The sequence below is a fragment of the Anopheles coluzzii genome, chromosome 2 (genome assembly GCF_943734685.1).
Source record: "Anopheles coluzzii chromosome 2, AcolN3, whole genome shotgun sequence".
In the NCBI taxonomy this organism is placed as follows: Eukaryota; Metazoa; Arthropoda; class Insecta; order Diptera; family Culicidae; genus Anopheles; species Anopheles coluzzii.
In genome coordinates this window covers 106,605,714-106,630,636 of record NC_064670.1, presented here as the reverse complement: position 1 = coordinate 106,630,636, position 24,923 = coordinate 106,605,714, and the positions used below count along the sequence as shown (strand labels likewise).

Sequence of the window (24,923 nt, the reverse complement as noted above, 5' to 3'; positions counted from 1 at the left end):
TCGGGGTCGCTTCAGCAAGCGCCATTTTAGCCACCACCACCAGCTCATTTTCGTCTGAAGCAACAAAACAACAGGCGCAAACAAGCATCCCATTCCCTTTTACCACGCAATATAACACACACACACATACACAACATTACCACTTCCGGTTGGTTCACAATGACGACATATGCCCGGGCTGCCCCCTCTGTGTGCCCGGGGATGATGGTTGTAAGTAAAACGGCGCCATAAAATGGCGAGGAAATCGCCATCGCCCCACATAGAGAAGTTGGCACGAGTTTTTCGGGTGGTTTAGTATGGTTGTTACCGATGCTGCTTCCATCAGCTTGTGATAGACCGGCAGGGGTATGAAAAGGGAAGGATTTACTACGTAACACACAAAAACAAACACATATGCACCACAGTGAGTGCGATCCTGGCGAAACCTTTTCAGCGACAGAGATGTTGCTTGGTTGCAGCAACTGTCAGCTTCCCCCCAAAGCATAAACAGCAAATAGATTTCACTAAAATTTTAACTTCCCTTTTTGATAAAACTTTTTTTTCACACTTGAGATGGTTCATTTAAGTGTTTTATCGTATAAATGAGGAATGAAAAGTCGGTTCCTTTCTTCTACTGGTGCACTCGGTGCAGTCTAACACATGATGAACAGTTTAATATTATAAAACAGCAAATTCGTTTCCACCGACCATACATCACGTTACGTATCCGGGGATTTGCAAACCGAAACGACGACGACGACACGGCAGCTGGCCCGGAAGCTGTCAATAAAATATACACACCCGGATCAGTGCAAAATTGAATTTTACAATCTAGCTCCGTTTTTTTTTTTGGCTCCACTATTGGTGATTTATGAGATCCATACGAAGGAAGAGGATAAAAATCAATCCACTTCAAGGGTAAAGGACATGTGCAGAGCTTCTGGGGGGATCGAGCTTGACATGATATAAATCTCTTCTATCCCTTTCTTGCCCACATCAAAACGAGGCGAAAAATGTTCCACCTGTGAATGATAGCCGCCAGCCTCATCTGTTATCAGATTAGAGATAAGCTAATAAGCGAAATCAAAGGCTCAAACTATATTATTTTCCTAATCATTCCAATTAATCTATGAAAATTCAAGTTTAGTTTAAATTTTATTGGATCAAAAGCAAGGATTTTAACTAAAAATTACGATTTCTGTTCGATTTTTCATTACCAGTATTCGTTTATGGGTTTGAATCACAGCATTTGCCGCTAAAATTTGACTCTAATGCATCAAATGTTTACTCTAAGTCCGTGAGTCAACTTACTCTTGTAGGAATCGTGATAGATTTACGAGGTATTTGAGCGTCACAAAAACATTACAAAAACTGTAAATTGATTGTTTTTTTTTGTGTTTTATTAATTTAAATTAAATTAAATTAACATATTCTGTAGATATTGCTTACGCCTGAAAGTAAAAGCAAACTTTGTTTTTCTCCATGAAAACCTCCAAACAAGGCATAATCATGTTGATATTTTAAATTCTATCGATTCATTTATTAACTACTTGACTCAAATTAAATAATTTTGAAGCACATAGTTTCAGACACTAGGATATAATTAAAAAAAAGATCTTAAGGTCGGGCTACATTGATCGTACTCCGTAGTGTAATTTTGATTTTCACTAGCGCATCTGGCGGCGGCTGACTGAAGCATTTTGCCAAACAATTTGTAGCCGCTTCAGAAAATATGTTATTTTTCCGTGTTTTTTACTTAAACTGGTCTGAAAAAGCTATGCAATTGATAGATAAATATGTTGTGCAAGAATTTCAGCCATTTTCGCATCAAAAAACGGTGAAAAAACAACTATAATTTGAGATCCGGCACGACCATTCCCCCGACGACCAAAAAAAGCTTCCACCAGCCGCCACCAGATGCGCTAGTGAAAATCGAAATTACACCTGCGAGTACGGACTATGTCTCCCGGCCTTTAGAGACATTAAATGATGTGCAATGTAAAAAATGGCTGTGGCACATTGTCAAACATTGGTGCCTTAGAGCTGTCCTTTTATATGAAATTGAACAGAATTAACACTTTGCACCACAATTATTAAGAAAAGTTGAATTAGTAGCAATAAATTTGTGATAATTAAAAATAGGACGTAAGCATCCCTCTTGCACATGATCTCCAGAAGCTAGTAAGGCAAAAGGCTAGTGGTAAGACAGCTTATAAATCAAAAGCATTGGGCAAAAATTTACCTTAAACATTAGCGCCACACGGTGCGCCGCCGCATGGATCCGTGTTTGTAAAGCATTTCGTCGTAATCACCCCCTCAAGATATTTTCATTATTTTCCACCGTATCGCAAAATCGACCCCAGTTTGGCTATTTGCGCCGAAATTTGAGCATATTTTGCTGGCACAAAGATAAACATCCATCATCTTCCAGCGCACACCATAGAGGTAAGCCTTGCATCAATGGAAGGTGGTATTATAACCGGCTCTTTACAACCCCCCGATTTTGCACTGATTTGTACGATGGCTTAGAGCAACTAAATTACCCAGCGCCCTGTGCCTATTAGCAAAAACATAAAGGCAGCCCCGTTACAATCTATGACCGCCACACACCGCTTCAAACCACTGACACCGGGTAGTTTCGCAAAAGTCCTTTAAAAGGTCGCCAGAATGGTTACAAAACACGCGCCACAGCCAGGCCCGCTATCCTAGGGATTGAATGGTTGAAATGAAATTTTACACCCTCCTGTTTGAAAGACCCCTTCTTCGCCGTGCGTGCTCTCGAAGGAAAACAGTGAAAAGCGTAACAAAAGAACGCTTCCTCTTTTCTATCTCGAAGCCTAAAGAAAAGCTTCCCTTTTACGTCCTGTTACGGCCCCTTAGTTACGTCTTGGAAAACACTACCTGCGCCCTGGCGGCACCACACGCATCACGCATCCTCTCGCCATTGGTAAAAGTAGCAATCTTTTGTAGCAAAAGAAAACAGCTTTACCTGGCCGGCGCCTCCACCCGATACATCCCGCGTCGATCGAGTTGCGCCTGAAGGGCAATGAATAAATTTAAATATTTGAATATCAATTGCTGAGAAACGGGGCGCGGGCTACACGGGCTATACTACACTCACGCACGGCCAGCGTTGGGGTTCGCGTTGTTTGATCAAATGAATCCATTCGGAAGTCCTGCTCAAGGTTTCAACCAAGGAAAAGGTTGCGCTGGTGAAGAAGGAACAACGCGTGTTGGTGTAAAGTTTAATCACCAGCCACCGGAACCAAATGATCGTCGAAGCCTCCACCCATTTGCGGAAGGTGGTGTTGGGTAGCAAAACTTAGCATCAATTACGGGGCCTCTCCATGGGCTAATTGGACAAGAATTGAAATTTACTACGCGTAACCGAACAGCTTTCACCACACCGAAGGCGGTTCGTTCGGAACGATGGGAAGATCGTCGCTGTCGGTGTTGTGTGTAACTTTGCCGTCGCACAAACGCTTCACTAATAAAATTAATAAATAAATATTGCCACTGCTTATCAGCTGTGCCCCGCCACAGCGCAAAAGGTAATTAGGGGATTAATTCAACAGAAAAAGCGTAAAGATTTATTTTTGTTCTAAAAATAATTAATGCTGTCTCTGACGAAAACGCGCAATAAGGTACCACGAGAGCTAAAATGTATGATTAATTGGTCAAAATAAAACCTTCAGTTTTTCTATAAAATAAAGTGTTAAATTATTTCACAAAACTTGACATAATCTTTATTCTTAAAATTCTCGTAAATTGTGTAAAAACTTCGTGCAACCAAATACAATTCTCTTACGAAACCTTACGTTTATTCGTTGACCGCACAGCACACAATTAATATATTTCCACAACTAATTCTACTGCAAACAGCATCCAAACCAAGGATGGTGCAAAATTCACATGGAGCAGCCTGGTACTTCATGAAAGAAAACAATAACCACAACATACATTTCAAAATATATTAGGGGAACTGGTAGTTTCGACACCTTAAGGTTTTCCTCTGATTGCAATACTTTTGCCAATGTAAACTTACTAGTAGACATCGAAAAAGCTTTTTTGGTGTATTATGTACCATCTTACGAGAAACTACGGTTCCTGGATTGATTTTGATAACATTTTGATAAAAATAAAAAAGTGTGTTTTTTATTGCGTCACGACTGCAGTGCGGGTAAGTTCGACACCATGATGGGGTAAAATCGACACCTTGGGGGTTTTAGCGTTCAAAATAGCAAACTCTGATGGCCTGTAGTTTTCATTGAAGTTCAACAAAGTATTTCGTACCAATTTTACGAAAAATTAACACAAAACAGTATTGAAATATACGAAAAAATGAAGATACAAGCAAGAACAAAAATTTCATTTCAAATAGCATCGGACCAGACTCCATATAGTAGAAGCTGCGGCGATAGCATCTGGTTTACGGAATAATTGGTTAAGATTCCTTTCAAAAAATAACCTGGCCATCTTCCAGTAATCTTTTTCTTTTTTTTATAAAATCGAAGGGTGTTCAATTTTATTTTTCTCTGCCAACTCGAAAACCAAAAGGTGAACATCGGTCAATGTGATTCCAAACCAGCGACTATTTTTTTCTTCAGTTAAGCCTACCCGTCCTAAAGTAAGCCTAAAATACGGTCAAAGCCATAACAGTATTAATTTTCATAAGCCTAAACCATATACAAAGTACATGTTTTGAGTCCGAGTTTGGCAAACGTTCTGTGAGAGAATAATAGCTAAATTCCATAATTATAACTTCCTAGGTTTGTTGACATCTTTAATTTTAAAGCTTCTACGGTATTTTTAATTGCGTGTTTGTTCAGCTTGATTATAACGTTTGTCGTACATCGTTAAGGGACATCTTTATAAAATACAGGCACTTTCAAATTACGATATAAACAAAGTTAACATGCTACAAATAAGCATTACACTACTACCAAGTGGGGTGTCGAATTTACCCCCATTGGCCGCACAAGTGTTAGTGACATTTTATATTATATAGATTAATGTAAAAATTACGCCTTGTGATACAGAACTAATCAATAGTATTTATATATCAATACTATTAACATGGAAACTATAATTTTGTTGAAATAACGCCACAATTCCTTAAGTCCCAGAAGTAAAAACTTACATCGGCTGTCAATCAGAACCACCATGTGTTTATTTTGTTGTTTTTTGACAATTGACAGGTTTCTGATCAGTGAAATGTGACTCAAATATTCGAAACAGTTGACATAAATAATATGTATAAGTTTTTTGTCTTCAAAAAGTTCTATAAATACAAAAACGGCAAGGTGTCGAACTTACCCGCAGTGTCGAACCAACCCCGACTTCCCCTACTTAGCTTGAACCGCTATAGGCACCCGGTACAAAACTGTTCTAAGCAACTCAAGCTCATTGTACGATTATCCTACAGCTTCTTCATGTTTATTCATGCTTCAAGCCGTGCTACACACAGTGAGTGTTTCCTTTTTCGATTAACTCGCTTTCAAATTATTCACACCCGCTCGATGGTTGAGAGGACGCAAAAAAGGAACTGAAAAAACACAAGCAGCATTAAAAGTAGCAGCAGTAGGAACAAAAAAATCAATTTCCCATCGTTAAGAAATCACCATCGAAAGTCAAAGTGCTCTCCCCCCCGTACTGTAATCAGCAGACGGAGGGATTAGTGAATTCGAAGGACAAATTTCCTTTCTCGACACACACACACAGCAACACAGCAGCTTGCACACACAATAAGACAAAACGCGGCGTCTTGTCCCCAGCCTTCCCACCAAGCCCGTGACACAGCCCCCCCCTCGAGAGCCCAGTATCGGCCTCGGTTAACAAATGAGATGGAAATTATTTCCCATAAATTGCCCGCCTTTTAAGAACCATCATGCGGAGGCAAGGCAGAAGAGAAAGCAAGCGGTCGGGGAGCTTCTTGCCGGTGAGTTTCGTCCACCCCTAATAATGCTGACTAGGCGGGCACACCGGGTGGATAAGTGTTGGATGATTTGCAGGAAAGAAAAAAGTAACAAAGCACTAAGCCTCGGGGAGCTGTGTATCCGAGAGCTGCCCAGGCTATAACGAAGCCTCGCTTACAGGCAAGATGATGCGAATGTCCGGAATAAAAGACAGTCGCAGTGTCTCCCTTTGGCTAGACGCAGTTTTAGCACCTGAGACCCACCGCTTGGCTATCTTTCATTTTTGATTTGCGCTCGTCTGTGCGCTATTATTACGACACGCTTACCTTTTATGGCAAGCGATGTGGCGCTCGTAAAACCTTTTCTGCCTCCGAAAATCCTTCCCCGAAATGAAGAAAAACCCCGAATGATAAAAACCAAAATTCAAAGAAACTCCTTCTTTCGAATTCTCTGCTCTGGCGCCCGTCTGTTTCAATCACATTTAAGAAAACCGAAGAAGAAAAAGGGTACCACACCCATTCTATACTCGACTATGTCAATGTACTGATTTTGTGTCTTCTAATGTCAAGAACGCTTTCGTACGCTTTGTTTTTTTGTGTGTCCTTCAAACTGACAGGGTCGTCTTTTCGGTATCTGATCATGAGCTGAGTTTGGGGTACGAGTCTACGTCGGTGGGTGTAAACGCATGATTACGACCAGCAACGCGCAACCGGCGACGAAACAAAACGTTGCCAATCGTCATAAAACCGGTGAGCGGCGAGCATCATCGTTCGCTTTTATGGAGCTTAGCGACGTGAACGAGCGCATGCGAAATTGCTTTCATTTTCGGTAAGATAAAAATCTATCACCATAAATCTGGTGCGTAAATAGTCAATGCTGGAAAAAGCAAGGGGGAACAGCAGGATTGAGGACGAGACCGAATCCTTCGAGATGGTATTTACTGAAAAGCGGGAATTAGAAAAAAAAAAAACTTCACAAAAAAGGAAGTCTGTTTTAGGGCGACTGGGAAGGGCCCTTCAGCCCAAAACGTGCTACAAAAGTGTTTAATTTTTAATCATAATCATCAACACGCTCAAAGCTCCATTAAAGAGGCGCGGGGGCCACAAAATCACGACAACCAGCAGCAGGCAGCAGGAAAACCAGCCCAAGTTGGTACGTGGCGCGCGCGAGTGGCCACAAACACACATAGAGGGTTCGCTGTCTGCTGCATGCTGCAAAACCAGCTGCCAGCCATAAAACCGATCCTTGCTAGACTTGGTGTCTGCACTGTCAAGGACCTTCGGCAAACAAACTCAAGGACGAAAGCTCTCAAGTTTCCCACCATCCCCACAGCTCGGCATCGTAGCTGGGCGGAAAGCAGCTTTAAGCTTTATCCTCCTCTTGCTGCTACCACTCTACTGCAGCAGCATATAGGAATAGAACAAGACAGAGGGAGAAAGAGAGAGAGAGAGAATGAGTGAGCCACCGCCCGGTTCGAATTATCTTTGCTTCTGCTGGCTCTTCTGCTTTTATGGTAATGAAATCCCCGGCCGAAGAGCGTTTTTTGGTACTAGAAATGAAGTGTGCCGCGTCAAACAAACGACCCCGGGCGCCCCCGGAGAAGCAAGAAAAGACTCTATTCCTCTCCCCACGCGGTTTGGGGTTGCCAGCAGCAAACGTGTCACCCGGCGGGGCCAATGGCGTGTGACGCGCGCGTACAACAACATAGCAACCGATCGGTTTGAAACCGTAATATCTTTGTCCTTAGCGCCCACTAAAGCTACGCCAGAACAAAAAAAAAGGGAAAATGGCATACATTCCAAATGGAAACCAAATGGAACGCGAACGTTGCGAATAGATGGATGCTTTGGGAGAGCACACACACTTTTGTGACTCCCCGGTTAGTATGTGTGTTCGCTGGAAGAGTTTCCGCTTTTTGGCTCCAGCGTCCAGAGCGGCCTGGTCGCGCAGCTTTCATACACAACGAACGGTGAGCACATTTTTGAAGCTCAAATTGTTTGAAGAGTTATTCCGGCGAAAAGGCGTAACGTTGAAAGGGCGAAAGGAAAAAAAAAACAGAAATGGCTTTCTAAAGTATCCCACTGGGAAAAACTATCTTATTATAGGGAGGGAGGAGGTTGTTACCGATTCAATGGCCACCAAAACCCTTGACTTCTTTTTTTTACAAACATTGAAGGTTCCAAGCAGAATCAGAGATTCGAGAGCAAACTAAATATCTGTGTGTGTGTCTCCTATGTCACAAAGCAATGTCAGAGAGAATGCACGTCAACTGCCATCGTAACGATGGCGAAAAAAGCCCGAAAATCTTTCGATAGAATCTTTCACCTCCTCCACTCGTCGTAAGGGCCCGTTATCGTCGCGTTGGTTCATAGTTTTTTTTACCAAGCAACCTAAGCCGAGGAATGATTGTGTTTTTTCTGTTTTTTTTTTTAATAAGATTTGAAGGTTTAAATTTAAGCTTGAATGTTTAGTGTTCAGGTACTTTGGCATGCTATCTGAACTGTACCTATTTGGCAGACAGACAAACAAATTAATTGTGTTGCTTAGATGAAAGATATCCTGAATGACAAGCATTATGAGAAGTGAAATGGGAGCGTAATGAGAATGTAAACAAAGCTTTTGAGATGTAAAAGTAAAAGTTGAGATGTTCGTTTAAGCATATAGAGCCTGGAAAATTAATCCTGAATAACATAGCATAGATATTAAGATTTTAACCTATCAACAAATGCAAAAAATCGAAAGAATACTAAAACAATGCCAACTATTCAATCCATTGAAATTTCCAAAATTGGCATAGCAGATGCAATATTTGAAATTATATCATTGTAATTAATAATTACTTTACTTAAATTCAGTACTTTTGGAACAAACAGTTTCAGACTTTACGTTAAATTATGTACATAAAGTGATTGACTTACAGTCAACATTTGATTGCCTTAGAGACAAAAAATAAGTGATTTAAAGTCATAATTTAGTGCCAACGTCAAGGAGACGAGCAGAACTAATAAAATAAAGATATAAAGATAAATATCAAAAACGCTGGCTAGAACAATATCTACAGTAATTTTTAAGCTAATCAGAAATCATGTTAAGGTCGACTAGATTGATTGTTGTATAATACAATAATTTGCACAAAATGATGTATTTCTGAAATCTGTTCTTTAAAAATGTCTTGCTCTAAGTATCCTAACGAGTGCGTTATGCAAAAAAAAAAAAAAAAAAAAAAAAAAAACTGGGCCGTCATCCTTGTACACTGCAGCGTTTCCAGTCTAACCAATAAACCTCTTGTCCAGCAGGAAGGACAATCAAAATGACTAAACCAAAGCAGACGAAAGTACTTATGTTTTGTATCTTTTCTTCGTAATAGCCTCAATTAGTGCGCTGATTAATTAGTTGCGTTGTGAAAATCAGAGAATGCATGCAAAATCAAGTAAAGGACGAACTATTGAACAGTATAAAGATTTTAGACAAAACGGATTGTTGCATGATTTGGCTACACGTATCACGAAACTTAGAGAGCGAGGAGCTATGGTGACTATATTACCATGATGACGACTTGTAGGACGGGATGTTAGTCTACTGTCAAAAATAACGCTTAAATAATGCGTAATCCGTCGGAAGTTTCGGAAATTCGATGTATAGCTTAATAACACGCAGTTTTATTAATCAAAGCTACCCTGCTTATTCTTCCTTTTCTGATTTGAAGCTACAACTACAGTGAAACTAGGATTGATTTAGCCAGATATCTGTGAATTAATTTATTTTCCCATAGCAGAACAGTCGCAACATCATCACTCTAATAATACCTAAATAAATATGTGAAAAGATTCCTCTATAAATCTAGTCCATTATCATCTTTTGAACCAGCTGTATTACACGACAGTACAGAAAAAAAAAAACAAAAAAAAAGATTTAAAATCCGTTACTCGTCGATGAAACAAAGTGTGACGTGTTTTTTTTAACAAAATATTACAAAGGACCACATCCGCCCAGTGAGGAGGGTAATTTTTCTTCTACAACATTGTACCTTTACCAGTAGCAGCAGCAGCGTCAGTTGATACTGACAGCCCAATTATGAGTCTAGTTTATGATCCATGGAAGTGGTGGATGCGATGGCGAGACATCCATTTCATCCGAGCTGTTGGCAGTAGGCGTCAGCAGAGCAGCAGAGCAAGCGGGTGTTCTATCGACCGCACCCCGGCACCAATGTATCTAAAAAGCCGGCTTGTTTCATCCCGAGCGAAACTGCAAGCGCTGCACGAATGATGCTCCATCGGGCCAAGCAAAGTCAGGAAGCAACGGGCCACAGGATGTGGGATAAATAACAACGCATCTCACTCGTATCACTCGAAGCATGACAAGCTAACAGTTCTTTGTTGTCTTGTGTGCAAGAGAGAACGTACGTACGTTGTGCGCGCTGCCAGCAATCAAAGATGACGATGAAGCTCTCGTTCAGTATTTTTTTTTTATTTTTACTATTATTTTAACTGATGTTTTGCTAGTTTGCATATTCCGATTTACCGGCAGTGGCATCTCCGGCCGCACAGCGATGACAACGATCGTACGAATAGGGAGAGAGCAGTTGTTGCTTATACCCCCCCTGTACCGCTTGGATATCAGTAGTAGTCCTTTTTTTTATTGCAGTCAGCCAATTCAGCAAATTCAATTTGGCGAACAACATATTCGTGTTTGCAATAATAAAAACACCGAAAGAAACATTCGCACACATGTGTACATCAACGTAAATAAAAATACACTAATCCAATCCAATGTTCTGTGCTTCAATAAATCAGTTTTTGCCCTGATACTCCCTGATACTCCACCAGAGGGGAAGAATGGAGCGCTTCCAGTGTGCAGCCCACTCGAGAGTATGCAGCCCACTCGAGAGGTGCAGCCCGCGGAGGACGCAAATAAAACTGATCATATTTTTTTTTCTCTACCGTCGATTGTACATTTTGATTGGTCTGAATTAAATTACCTTGCCCTGTTTCTTCTGCAGCCAGCGCGCTCGTGCTCAAAATGGATGAACCCCCAGTTCAGAAGGGTGTAGCGGAGAAGAACCGCGAAAAAAATGCACATTGACCTCCCCGAACACACCGTATTTTTTTGGCAAAAAACATTTCTTCGCCACCATACCCAGACGCCATTCGAACGACCGTTAGTGCAGTCAGTCAGCAGTAGTGCGCTGCAGCTGCAATATGAAAAAGGGAACCACGGACGAATCAATACACTAGCGGAGCGCAGAATGAAAATAAACTGCTCATTAATATTCAATCAATTTGGCGGCTGCCGTCGGCCCTCCGAGTCTATTAATGCATTGAGCTAATTATGCTACGGGTGTATGTACACCAATGCCCGCATTGTCTACAGAAAATGCGAAAGAAAAGTGTAAATAAAATTAAAAATAAATATGCAATACATTATCTCATACAAATAAATCTGTTTTGTTTTTTGTAGTAGTGTCTAACAAATAAATTAAAACGCAGCGTTTTAAATAACAAAATGAATTGAAAATGTCATATCAATTTCATTCATGAATAGGTAAAGCGTAGGTAATCAATTAATTAATTAAACATCATAAAACGATAATCAGACATGCCATATTTGAGCGTTAATCAGTTATAAGTTTGAGGGTATAAAACTCAAATTCCTGTTCCTCTTACAACATTTCAAAACATGGGGCCTTTCACGATTCTAGTCAGCTTTTTTAAATCGAGTTTGACAGTTGAAGGCTGGAATCATGTCAACACTCCATACAAAACCACACACAAAATTAGCCTTCAATTTTCTGATTATTCTAGCCTCAAAGCTAGAATTAGATTCGAGTACCTGCTCGAAAAAGGCAAAACAAGATCTTGTTTTCATTTATCTCAAGGTACATAAAAGAGATCAGGTGGTGGAATCTAGAATCAAAGTGTATGTAATACAGGTGTTCCCAAAGCATGTTTTTTATAACCAAATTTGAACGTCACTTTTTCACAGGACGGGTGAAAAAATCTGCTCAAACAAGCTTTCTGGTAGACTGACAAATACACAAAACACTCTTAAAATCTGCTTTCAGAAACAGAAGCGATAAAAATCAGCCTTCTAAACACATACACCTTGGGATAAGCCCACCTGTATATTATACGCACTTTGATAGCTGCTCGAAAACTGCTATACAATGCAAACAGCTGACAGAGGCTGAAATTTCAGCCTACGAACTTAAAACGGAAAGGGCCCTTATAATCAAAAACGTTACATTTAATGATTTTTTTCTATTTACGAAAATCTATTTAGGGGATCGTTAGGCGACAGAACAGTACAAACGAAATTTTGAATGTGTTGAAACATACTGGCAGCACTGTTTTGATAAACATAACTTTTTTTCTCAATTAAGCTTATAAACGGTTCGCTTTTTTCGATCGACATTAGAAGCGCCAAAAATGAAATCAACAATCAAACCGAAAATAGAACATTACCTCTTCAAATATTGCGCACAAGAAGGAGCAGCCAACAACAAAAAACGCTCCATTCCGATCTCGTATGAATATTTATGAGAGCGATCTTCTTTTTTTTCGTTTTTCATCTAAACATTTGACTGAATCGCTGAACAAAAAAGAGAAAAAACACGACGCCAGTCTTCCCATGGCAAGTGTCAAAATTTGCCCGGTAGGTGGATAGGGAAACTTTTTCTGCGTACCTAATAATCACGGAAGACAACAAAAAAACCAAACGAAAAAAAAATAAACCAAACAACTCAAACAAATATCGAATCTAGTGGGTCAAAAAAGGAAAACGAGGAGGAAAAAAGTTGTTTTTATTCGCTGTCATTTCCTCCAATATTATGCCCGACACAGTGAGGAAGCCGGGCACAGCAGCGCACACATTTTGGGCCTTGCCATCGGTCCCAATAACGTACGCCACCCGCTACCCACCCAGGATCATCACCACCATCCGCCGTTTGGTACCAAAATATGTATATATTTCGTGGAAAAAGAAATGCTGCCAGGTTTTTGCTACTTTTGACGAGCCATATGCGTTTTCCCGGTGTGTGGGTGGTGTTTGTGTGGCCCAATCCCAATGGTAGTGTAAATGTAATAATGCCGGCACAGTGGCGCACAAGCAACAATTTACAAAAGCTCGCGCCACAGAACAGAAACAGCCACACGCTGCTGTTCATATTTTCACCACAATCGTTTCCGTTTCTATGAACTCCCGGACACCACGGGAGACACCTGAACGGCAATCGCGACAATAACGAAAGGAAATTGATTTTCCCATTCATACACACACACACACACATGCCGTCACGGAAGCGCAGTTTTGTAATCGACTTTTCCGATTTCAATATACGACGTCTCGCTGTCGCTGTCGAAGTCCTGCCTGATGGCACCTCAGCTCTGTCGGTGTCGAGGTTCCGGTAAATTAATGAATGTATTCTCTGGGAAGAATGGTGGTGGTTGGTGGTGTTTCTCGGTAGTGTCATTTTTCTCATTACCATCCCAATTGAATGGTGGTTTGGAAACGTCAGTCAGAGAGAGAGAGAGAGAGCAGCGCATGATAAACAGCAAAAAAGACAACGATTTCAGTACCAATTTTCATCCTGATTTGGGGTTCAATTTTATGGTACCGGCACACACACACACACGTACACACGTACAAAATGGTCCAATTTTCCATTTTACCAATCGACACTAATTCACCTCAAGGTTGACCCTCCCGCCGCCGCTAGCAACCACGAAAAGCAACCGTCCGTCGAGCTCTTGCAGTTAAAGCGACGCCGAAAGGACACACCTTTAAGGGTACAGCGAGGTTTGGGGGTTAGAGGTTGCATGTCGAATTTACGACAAAACACATTACCACCTTTCCCCAATCCTTGCCCCCTTTTTCAGGTGCTCCGGTCCACACAAATTTAGGACAATTCCGACGAATCAATCGATGCCACACTGCGGGTGGAGTGCTTTTTCCATCGCAAGCGGACATTCGAGAGCAGCCGAGCCGCCGTGTTTCGTGTTTCGTATGAATAATTTATGACTTATTGACCGGACGGATGGATTGGGCTCTCGGTCCTCGATCTGCAGCGCTCTATATATCGCTCTACCATTTCCGAAAACTATTCCAACGTCCAAGCCCAACCAACCAACGGCTGCGAACAACGAAACCCCATCTGCATCGGAAACCAATCCTGCTCGGATCTCTATTTTAGGATTGCTCGCCCGTGCCCACCCGTGCAAGCTTCTAGGTCAATATACGAAACGAGATGGAGCCGGTGAAGATGAGCTCCACACTGCACAGAACCGGGCCACTGCAGCATTTTCAGGGTTCTTGTGCTGCAGCGAGCAATGAGTGATTTATCCAGCAAATTCCTCACTCCTGTTTTCATTTTATTTAACCTATTGGAAGAGGCTTTGCTTCAGGGGGGGAATTTTCTTTCCTGGCACGGATTATAAGAAAGCTGTGTGTGTGTGAGAGAGTGACTTTTCCTCACCATCATTTAAAAGCATGCCACGAAAAACAAACACGCTTGCCATGCCATCGGTACACATTGGTAGCGTTCCAAATAGTAAGACATGAGTTTTTATTTGACTTTCTAATGGATTCTACACAGCCTCGGCGGAACTGTTTTGCTAGCATTTTAGCGCACAGTGTGAGAAACCCGGCCCTCAGCAGCAGAAGCAGAGAAAAGCCGATAAAATCAACCTTGCCAAAATGTCACTTCTGGGGCAATAAAACTAAGGACGATCGAATTCACACAACAGAGAGAGAGCCGCGAGCGAAGCAAAAATTGCACATTCCGTTACAATTGGCGCCCATCAGATCGGGCGGGGCAAATTATGAGAAAACCGCATCGACAGGTGCACCAACCCGTAAACAATATGGGGGGGGCCCAGCCCCGCCCAGACGGTTGACGCCATTTCGAAACAACAGACTCAGTCTGCGGCCTGTCTATAACCAACTTGTCATAGGGAAAGGTTATGATATTTACCGACGACATAAAGGACGAACTATGAATAAACGAAAGCTGTCACTGTTTATTGCTTCTACCATTTCGGGGTACCTTTTTCTGCTAGTCGTACGTATTTTCTCAAGCCACAGGATCCGAAACGCATTGTTGTATCGATCACACCTGCTCGGCGGCATTTCCCTTTCGCCGCAAGCGGATTAGCGGGCAGATTTATAGCTGGAGAGCGCATCACGCCATAAATTTGAAGACGAATTAGCAGCCATGAAATTAGAGCAAACAAATGTCTAACCTTTTGGGTTGGGTTTAAACGTGATAACCGGTCGGCTGGGTGTTGCCACACGAAAAAAAGGTCGATTTTTGATTTATTTACTTTCCGACACAGGCGCTGGGCAGCTGGGCCAAACGATAGATTGGAATCCAAACACCGACCATGCGTTCACCGGGGACGCCCGTCTATGTGTGCGTTGATAAAAGCCAATCTCTGCCACTCTCCCAACAACAACAAAAAACATGCCACCAATGCATGAAAAACAGGACCAACATATGATGCTTGTCAGAGCAGTGGCCACAGCAACAACACTCCAAACACACACACACGCAGCACGCATGAAGATAACCAGGGGGAGCACATGTTTGGCTTTCGATTCAAGTTACGCAACCATATTATGGTACGATTTCGGCACACGCTGTGTGTAAAGGTTTGTGCAGCACACACTGATAAGAAGCATATTCATGTGCAAATATAAAATAAATCTTTGTATTTCCTTTCACTGTTGAGAATCCAATTTGAGGCGCGTGAAACGTGTTTTTTATTATTTATTCAACCTTGGCGTACTGACAAGTGTGCAAATATGTTTAACCTGTCAATGTTGGCATGCGTTGAGCGGAGGCAGTAGGTAATCGATTTTCTTCTCCAGTCGGATGGCATATGATCGGCAATGATTAGAGCTAGATAAGGTTCGACTCGGGTACGAGTTCTTACTTGTGCCAGGTGCATTGTGTTAGATAAACATTTCACTCACTAAATGAAAATTCTGCCGGATTTTGCTTGAATCTCGAATCTGATTCATGAATCTGGAAATGTACATGTATCTCCAAAGATTCATGCACCCTAAAAGAATTATGACCCATAAAGGTTCATGGACCTCCAAAGAATTGTGCATTCCTGATAATCTCTGAGAATCTTTAAAAAATCAAAATTCTCCAAACATTCATGAATCTCCAAAGATTCATAAACCCTTAAAAATGGATGATCCATAAAGGTGCATGAACCTCCAAAGATTAGTGAATCTCTGATGATTCATGAATTTCTGAAGATTCAATAATCTCTGAAGATCAGAAATGTATGATTTTTAAGTCATTGAATAATCTCAGAATATTTATGATTCTCAGAAGATATATGTATCTGATTTAACTCATGAATCTCTCTATAGACTTAGAAACTAAAACTATTCTTTAGCCTCTATAGATTGAAGTCTAATCTCTAATTATTCATGACTCATGATGGTCGTCAAAGATTCATTAAACTTCAGAGATTAACGAATCTTTAGAGATTCATCAAAATCAATCAATGAGATTCAGTTTCATCAATCTGATTCAGAGTTCAGAACCCATCTCCACTTGAGTAGACATCTGGATCTTGACTGGAGCACGATGTTTGTATTCTCAACGTTATTGTGATGCAAAATGTGATACAGCTCATTGTTGAAGCTGGTTGAGAGCAGCTGCTTTAATGTAGTTGTGTAGGTTATTTCGTTCGACTAGAATGAGTCTGAAGTATAGAACTCGAAATAAATATCGAAGCATAGTAAATAAAAAAATTGTAAATATCGATATCACGACCAACCAATTTTGACCCGATAAGTGTCTGATCAGGATTTTTAGATTTTGAGTTTTACATTTGGGTTCTACACTTGTATATTCCTGCAACTCCTATTAGCTCGTACACAGAGTGGATGAGATAAGAACAAAAGCTGGATGTGCAAGCCCCTTGATATCATAGAATATCTGTACACCATCAAGACATTGATTATTAGTTTAGGCCTAATGTGGGATAAACAAAAAAGAGGATATCCTTAAATGTAACCTATGTTATCTGCATTTTAGAAAATTTCAAATTGAAAAGACATCTTGTGAACTTCAACCAGTGTGCTAAAATTAGTAGCCCCATACCAAAACAAAACTCATTCCACAGGTGCATTATGTTAAAACCCTCGTTTTGTATTATCAATGACAAGCGAAACGACCAACAAAAATAGACATTAAAAAAACGAACCTTAAAACAAAAACACTCACTTTCAAAATGTCACTCAAATAGAGGAAAAGTAAGCCCTCCCCCTCCCACCAACGTTGTTTGAGGCGCGTGGGAGAAATATTTCCTTTCAAATTCCATTACCTTTTGCACAAAAAAAATAAGCAAAAAGGGGAAGCCACAGCAGAACGTAAAACATGGGATGGTTGTTACCGGGGCCACGCGAAACGGACAGATGGAATGCTAATTTCCCTGACGTAAACATGGAGCGCGGCTGCTGGATGAACGCGGTAGCGCGCGCAAGAAAAGTTTTTGTTTTTGGCTCTCTCCCGGTGATTGGTGGGTTTTAGATACGATACAGACAACCGTAAAGTTTACCAAACACCCGCATATGCGTCCGTAGCGCAAGCCGGAAAACGAGAGACATGTTTATGAGAGAAAATCGACGGTCGAGAAACACACGATGTACTAGTCCCATATGTGGCTGTGCGGTTTGTAATTAAAGAAAATGTGTGTGTGTGTCCTATTTTTAAAACACTTGTTGGTCTGTTTCTCCCTCTGGGTGAAGTGTAAGTGTTGTTTGAGGTGCATAAGATTATCTATTCCAACACTGTAGTATTTCAAAAAAAGACCCGCACAATCTAATGAATTCATCACATGCTAATTAAACAAGTTATTTTACATGCGGACAACTTCATACGTTAAGCCATATTACAATCATCCATGTTGCCAACTTTGTAACACTTTTCCGCGCAAGATTAACTTCTACCATCACGTCCTGGCAGGTGTTGAAAGCGTACGCTACTACACCCAGTAGGCCCCGAATTTAATAATAACCTACCAGTAATTTTCAAACCCACCGAAACAGCTCGCAAACCGGCGAGCTCGTTTACTGGCGCACAATTGGAAGACGTGCACAAACGGCACAACAGGTACCCGCGCGCCAGGTCTTCCCCGCCAGCAGGTCTCACGCCCCGGGCCCAGCCGAAGAAATCCGATTCCAATTCAGAAAGGGCAGGAAGCAACGAAATGAAATGAAATAACAACCAACACCGGGATGTGAATGAGATGGAAAATGGATCAAATGTCCTCTTCACCTTCTTTTAAGCCTCGGCGGCGGCCCTCTGCGTGTGCTCGTTAAACGGCACACAAACCTCCGTCGGCGGTGTTGGTGTCGTCTTTCGCAATTTAAGACCGAAAAGATGTCATGTTGTGTTGGTTGCTGTTGCTGTTGTTTCTTTAACTGCCGCGCTTTGGTAAAACGAACCTCTTGACATCTCAGTTTTCATCGTTTCACTGTGCACCGAGGTTATATTCTTCCGCCTAGCGCCAGTATTTGTGTGTGTGGGTGACTGCCTAGCCCGGTGGGGGAAGTTTTCACGACCACCGTATGCGCGCATGAGAAACGAAACGGGCGCTTTGTCATTTTAGAACTTTGTTTATAAAATTTTGTTTTTAAACACGACCGCAACAATAGCATCGAGACACGTCGGTTCACGCGACTTGGCTAGACGGGCTTGAGGAGCGGAATGTTTCTTTTTTTTTCTAGAGACTGTCCTAAGCTATGACATCATCAAGGGTTGATGATTACGGGCAGCCACTCCTAGGGTAGTGGTTGAATCACGGCAAGTGCACTCAGCTGACACACCGTGCCGCCCAGCTCAGCTGACGCATTTTGATAAACAGTGTGCGATTAAATCGAGCAGGGTGGAATGTCAACCACAATGCGCGGGGTTTCGTAACGGAGATCATGGCTAGATAATGTTTTTTTTTTTCATGAGTTGATGCGATATCTTTGGTAAATATTTATTATATTAATACTAACAGTGGAAAAACAAGTGAATTAAACCGAATACAGGGTTTCCAGGGATTTATTTAAATGTATCGGTCAATATAATCAACCAACTAGTTCTAGTTGGTTCGTCTAGTTCGTCAACTAGTTTATCTGCCACATTCCATAATTTATCTGGTGTTCCTCAAGGGAGTATATTAGGACCTTTACTATTTATTATATTTATTAACGATGTCGTGTTTGCTATTCCTCATGTTAAATTGTTATTATATGCTGACGATCTAAAAATGTTCCTACCTGTTAAATATTCTGACGACTGTGAAATGTTACAAGACTCGTTAAACTATTTTTCTGCATGATGTTTTAATAATGAAATGTTACTTAATGTTAGCAAATGTAGTTGTATAACATTCTAAAAGAAAAAAAATCCTTTTATTTATAACTACAAAATCAATGAAGACAGCGTTCCACGTTTTTCTCAGGTTCGGGACTTAGGAGTTATTTTAGACAGTAAGCTTAGTTTATCTAGCCATTATCAAACTATCGTCACAAAAGCTCTTTAACTGTTAGGATTTGTCTTACGTGTCTCGGCCGACTTTAAAGATCATTTCAGTTTAAAAACATTATACTGTTCTTTAGTCCGTCCCATCCTGGAATTTGCCAGTGTAGTTTGGTGTCCCCATCAAATCACATACATAGATAAAATTGAAAAAATTCAGAAAAAATCACACGTGTTATGTTTCATCGTCTTCCCTGGTCAAACCAAATTCCACGTCCTTCGTATAATGTTCGGTGTTTACTATTTGGATTAGAGACTTTACAGCATAGGAGAACTACGGCTCAGATAACTTTTATGCATAAATTATTAATTGGAGATTTTGATGCACCTGACATTTTAAATTTTATTTGCTTTTCTACTCCCTCTAGAGGTCTTAGAAGTAGAGAGCTACTAAGAAGCCCTTTTAAATCGACTGGTTTTGGTGCCAATGATCCACTGCTCAAAATGATTGATGTGTATAATAGGTTAGGGTTATCAGCAGATTTCAATCAATCCGTTAGTCAGCTGCGTCAGCATATTCAAGTTAGTTCTAGGGCCATACTTTAAACTTGTACTCTGTAAGCATTAAGTTATTTAGGCATACTGCCCGATAACTTTGATTTAAATAAATAAATAAATAAATAAACCGTGGGAAAATCCAAACAAATTTATAAAACTATCTACAAATTGTTAGATACATTCAAAAAACATTATTTAGAAAGCCTAAAAAAAGGGAAACCCTTTCATGGCATACGGCAAAATGCTGTAATTCGAGATCAAAACAATTGAGCAGCATTTTTAATGGGGTTTTTAATTGAAAGAAATGTAATTATCCTACTCTTTCTGTTGCCATGATATTACAGAAAATGCAAAAACTCATTATTCCAATTATGAGTTTTTCTTAGTGCACTTTTATGATTAACCATCAGGGCGGTAATATCAAAAGGTGCGCAGCTATTAGTTCTAGTATGTTTAATGATGTGTGCTGAGTTAGTTTTTTTTATTACATTTTGCATAGCTTTTGGAGTTTTTTAGCCATTGCTTCTTATTGCCTAGCTAATATCATCTGTATCAATTTTTCCAAAATTCCTACGCTATTGCTTACGCTCCACATGTACTGCAGCGGCCAGCAGAAATATTTACTCGATCGAAATAGGAACTGTATAGGTTCCAGATCCGAACCGAATCCGGAACAGGAACAGAAACTGTTTGAAATTGAGAGGTATTCCAGGACCGGTATGAGTTTATAATTCGTTCCAGGAACGGTAGAAATTCAGTATCCGTTCCAGAACCGATTCCAGGACCGGTTGGAGTTCATGAGCAGTTCCAGCACCGGTATGGGTGCAGTATCAACCTCCAGGACCAGTGTGGGTACATGATCGGTTTCAGGAGCGGTTTGAGTTCCTGATCGGTTCCAGATTCGATATGGATTTGTGATCAGGTCCTGGACTGGTATGGTATGGTATGGTCATTCTTCATCTTCTTCTAAGGCTCAACAACCGTTGTCGGTCAAGGCCTGCCTGTACCCACTTGTGGGCTTGGCTTTCAGTGACTAATTGGTTCCCCCCCATAGCAGGATAGTCAGTCCTACGTATGGCGGCACGGTCTATTTGGGGACTGAACCCATGACGGGCATGTTGTTAAGTCGTACGAGTTGACGACAGTACTATATAGACCGGCCATTAAATGGGTCGTCATTAGTTCCCTATTTTAATTGAGTGTCGAAGCCAATAATTTCCACGTACACCTCAGAGTAAAGGGAACAATTAAAATTTCATTGCCGGACCAAATTAACTAGATCATATTAAGTATACTCTAGTACTCCAGTACTAGGTACTGTATCATACATCGTGAAGATAATAATTAAGACTTATCAGAATGATTCAAGTAAAAAGTTTGAAACAATGTATCAAACTATTCAAAAACTCAGTTTCAGTGGATAAGTCTGTAAAAAGAAATCCTCAAAATCAGTGTTCATATTTTTAGCTTTATAATACACAGATGCGTTGGGCGGTCTCGTGGTACAATCGTCAACTTGCACGGCTTAACAACATGTGCGTCTCGGGTTCAGCCTCATATGGACAGTCTTCCCGTAGCAAGGACTTGACTATCCAGCTGCATGGCACTGAATAAATCTCGCAGGCCTATATATAGGCCTATGACCTGACCGTGGCAATGAACCGCCCATAAGAAGAATAAGAAGAACTTTGCGATACAAAATGTAATAGACACTCTAAAAAGACACTTACCTTCCTCCACGATTGATTCCTAGCTAAGCTGTTGAGTAGGGCACCACCACCCCTGTGTCCTTCGGCCCGCGCCAACAGCATGTGACAGGAACGGAGCAGGGACGCCCCGTTGCCGGCCGCCTTCGGTACTGCCATTATTGTTGCCGTACAACGAATCAACCTTTTGCAAAAAAAAACTTTTCCTCTTCTCTTTTGCAAGCTACTGGCGGTGTTGAACCGTAATGCACTTGGCGCTCGCGAAATAAAATCAACAAATTAAACTAACAAAAAAATAAACAGACACACACGCACGCACACTTTGATAAGAACTTTAAACAGCCGGTACAGCAACAGGCGGATGAAGGTCGAATCCTGCTAAACACCGTTAATATGCACACACACACACCGAACAAACACACACGTGAACTCGCGGGAGCAAACACACACACTACGCACTTTTTAAAATTTGCACTTGCACTTTAAATTTCAACACACGCGCTCGCACACATTTAATGCCGGAGCTTTAACAAAGATAAACAAAGAGAGATAAAGAAAACACACAAATTGGATAACGTTGGATGAACGGCGAGCTGAAAAAAAAGCTTCATGCGGCTTGATTGATTGATAAACAACAACAAAACAAGGGGCGTGCTCCTTCTCTCTCTCACACTTTCGCTCTCCTTCTTTCACTCTCTCCCCCTCTCTTTCTCCGCTGTACTGTGATTATTTGTTCCGGAACATCACAGTAGGCACTGTTTCGGATTGTTTTTTTTTGTTTCCGAACTGAACGGAATCCACCACTGTCGTAGAGGTAACTAATTAGCACAGTAGTAGTAATAATATTTACACACTAATGGAGGTCACCACATACAGCATAGCAGTGCAGCAGTTGGCCGGATATTGCTTCAATACAAATAATGTAAAAAAAACATGTTTTTCACACAAAAAAGACACACATTCACTCTCTTACTCTCGCATCGCTCGGCAAATGCTTCTCTTAGCGGGGCGGCCACGGCCTACTGCTCACCACACGCACCGCACGCGCTTTCGTGCTCCAGGCGAAGGTGGTTCTGCCCAAAAAATGCAACACACACACAGCTTAAGGTGTGCCAAGCCGGAAATCAGGGACACATTTGGCGACTTCACGCACACGCAACTTCTCCTGGCGGCACAAACGACTACACACGCGCGGGCCAACGATGATCGGTCGCGAACCATTCCTCTATCGCATCTTCTCCCTATCTTGTGTGCTGTTTTATTTTCGGTTGGTTTAGCCGATGATCGCACACGCCTGGCCGCTCTCGCTGCTACATGGAAGACTACACACACTTGCAAGGCCAAAAAACCGGTCACAAAGCATTCTTCCATACCGGCGAAGGGTTGGGGGTTGCGATCACTTCATTTTTTTTTCAATAGAGGGGGGATGATGTTTCGTTTTTTCGCTTCTTCTTTTGCTCTATTCAACACACACACAGCATGACCTTCTTCTACCGAACGAGAAGATGCATTGGTCGCGGCCTACCATACACACACACACACACCACAGAAAAGAACATGATGTTCTTCTGGTGTGGAGGCCTACTTTGTTGTTTTCTATTTTCGTTGTTTTACTTTTTTTCATTCCATCCCGGACAGGGACGGCATTGTGCCGGCATTGTTACTCCTCTTCCCCGAGCACACCTCAACACATGTTTTTGCAATCACCACCGCAGACAACAATAAAATCAAAGCTAAGCCCTTAGCACACAGCACACTGAGTTTTAGGGCGGTGGAGATAGCGCACATACATGACTCACAAGTACGGGCGAAACACACATACGCCCAACATGATTAGGAAACCGTCACGAGGGGTAAGAGCGCAGAGACACGCGGGGGTATATTTTCAGCAAATTTTGACATTCGTTTTTACACACACACACACACGCACACACACACACACGCACAGCACGCACACCATACGCCCGTGCAGCTGCTGGAACCGACCCCAGGGGTCGACCAGGGGACCGCAAAAAAAAACCGTCACTGGAATACTACCGGAAGGACAGACCGCAGAAGGAACGACGCAGCCGGGGGATGATGAAAGACCTCTCGGAGCCTGTTTTTTTCTCGTTTGCGAGTAAGGAAAATCACGACCCCAACGGCACAGCCCGAGCGTGCGACTTTTCTTTCCGCTTTTGATCCCAGCACAGACGGCAGCCACAGCAGCGCGAACTGTTCGTGGTGGAGCTGAATAGCTAAATAAAATTCCCCGAACACACGAGGCCGATGTTCGATTGCACGCATTGCCGATGCGAGAGCGAGAGAGAGAGAGGGAGAGAGAGCGCGAATATTCACAGGCGCCGTGACGAGAACGGTGAGCGGGTTTTTTCTTCTCGCTTTGGCGCGTATGGTAAGGCGGCAGGGTAGAACAGGTTCTATACGATACAGTGCGTGCCGGCTCGCTTACTCCACCTGTTCGAGCGCATACGCAATGCTGGAACGTACGGTTCCCGGGGCTGCTGCGGCGTAGTGATGGTATCGGATCGCATGCGAAACGTCAAACCGACGGATAGCCGGCGACGGTTGCGCGCAATACCAGTCGGAACACTCGGAAAATTGCGTACAAGTTCAGGGGATAGCACGTGGGTTTGTTTTAAAAGTTAAACCGTTGGTAGCACAAGCACGCAACGATAGGTACAAAAGGCTCACTTTTTACAAATTGTTACTATTCTGCATTTTAATTGCTTTTGAGCAAATGAGCAAAAACTCTCTATACATACAGTCACATTAAGCTCCGAAAACGACTGTACAGCGTGGTGCAATGTTCACTGTTATCATTGATTTTATCAAGAAAACCATTAGTTTTTGAATGTATGTAATTTACTTTAATTTAATTCAATTTAATTGGTTTTTAATGTTTGTTAACTATGATACCATGTTTAATTGCTTAACAAACTTGAACTATGTGCACTGTTTTCCGGCTCAGTTTTCAATGTGGACAGCAATATTAAAACTTTGCAAGATGTTTTTCAACAGCTCCATCCAGATCTCCATCCTTGTTTCGACAGCAGGTTACCTTAAGTATAACGTTGTTTCGGTGACCTAAACTAAACCGAAACCTAAACTAAGTCCTTCTAAATTTCCAAAACTGTGAATTTTCAAACAGGGCTTGTAAATCCTAATGTACAATCCTGTAAAAGTGTAAATCCTACTGTGCCTTGTCCCAATTAGGTCCCTAAAGAGACTTATAAACCATAACAATAATTTTGTCAATTTACAATCCGCAATAAATTC

The 24,923-nt window shown here is 41.6% G+C and overlaps 1 protein-coding gene across 1 annotated transcript in view; it reads right to left on the bottom strand.

Annotated features, from left to right (window-relative positions):
* LOC120953664 (calcium uniporter protein, mitochondrial) overlaps positions 1-23,909 on the bottom strand; it is a 126,438-nt gene extending 102,529 nt beyond the window's left edge. The window contains exons 1-2 of the mRNA XM_040373808.2: positions 23,685-23,909; positions 21,672-22,171 (exon numbers count right to left, since the gene is read on the bottom strand). Of these exons, the coding sequence (XP_040229742.2) occupies positions 21,672-21,806 (135 nt within the window). The 5' untranslated portion in view covers positions 21,807-22,171; positions 23,685-23,909. The remainder of the gene's footprint in view (positions 1-21,671; positions 22,172-23,684) is intronic.
* Between the last annotated feature and the right edge of the window lie 1,014 nt (positions 23,910-24,923).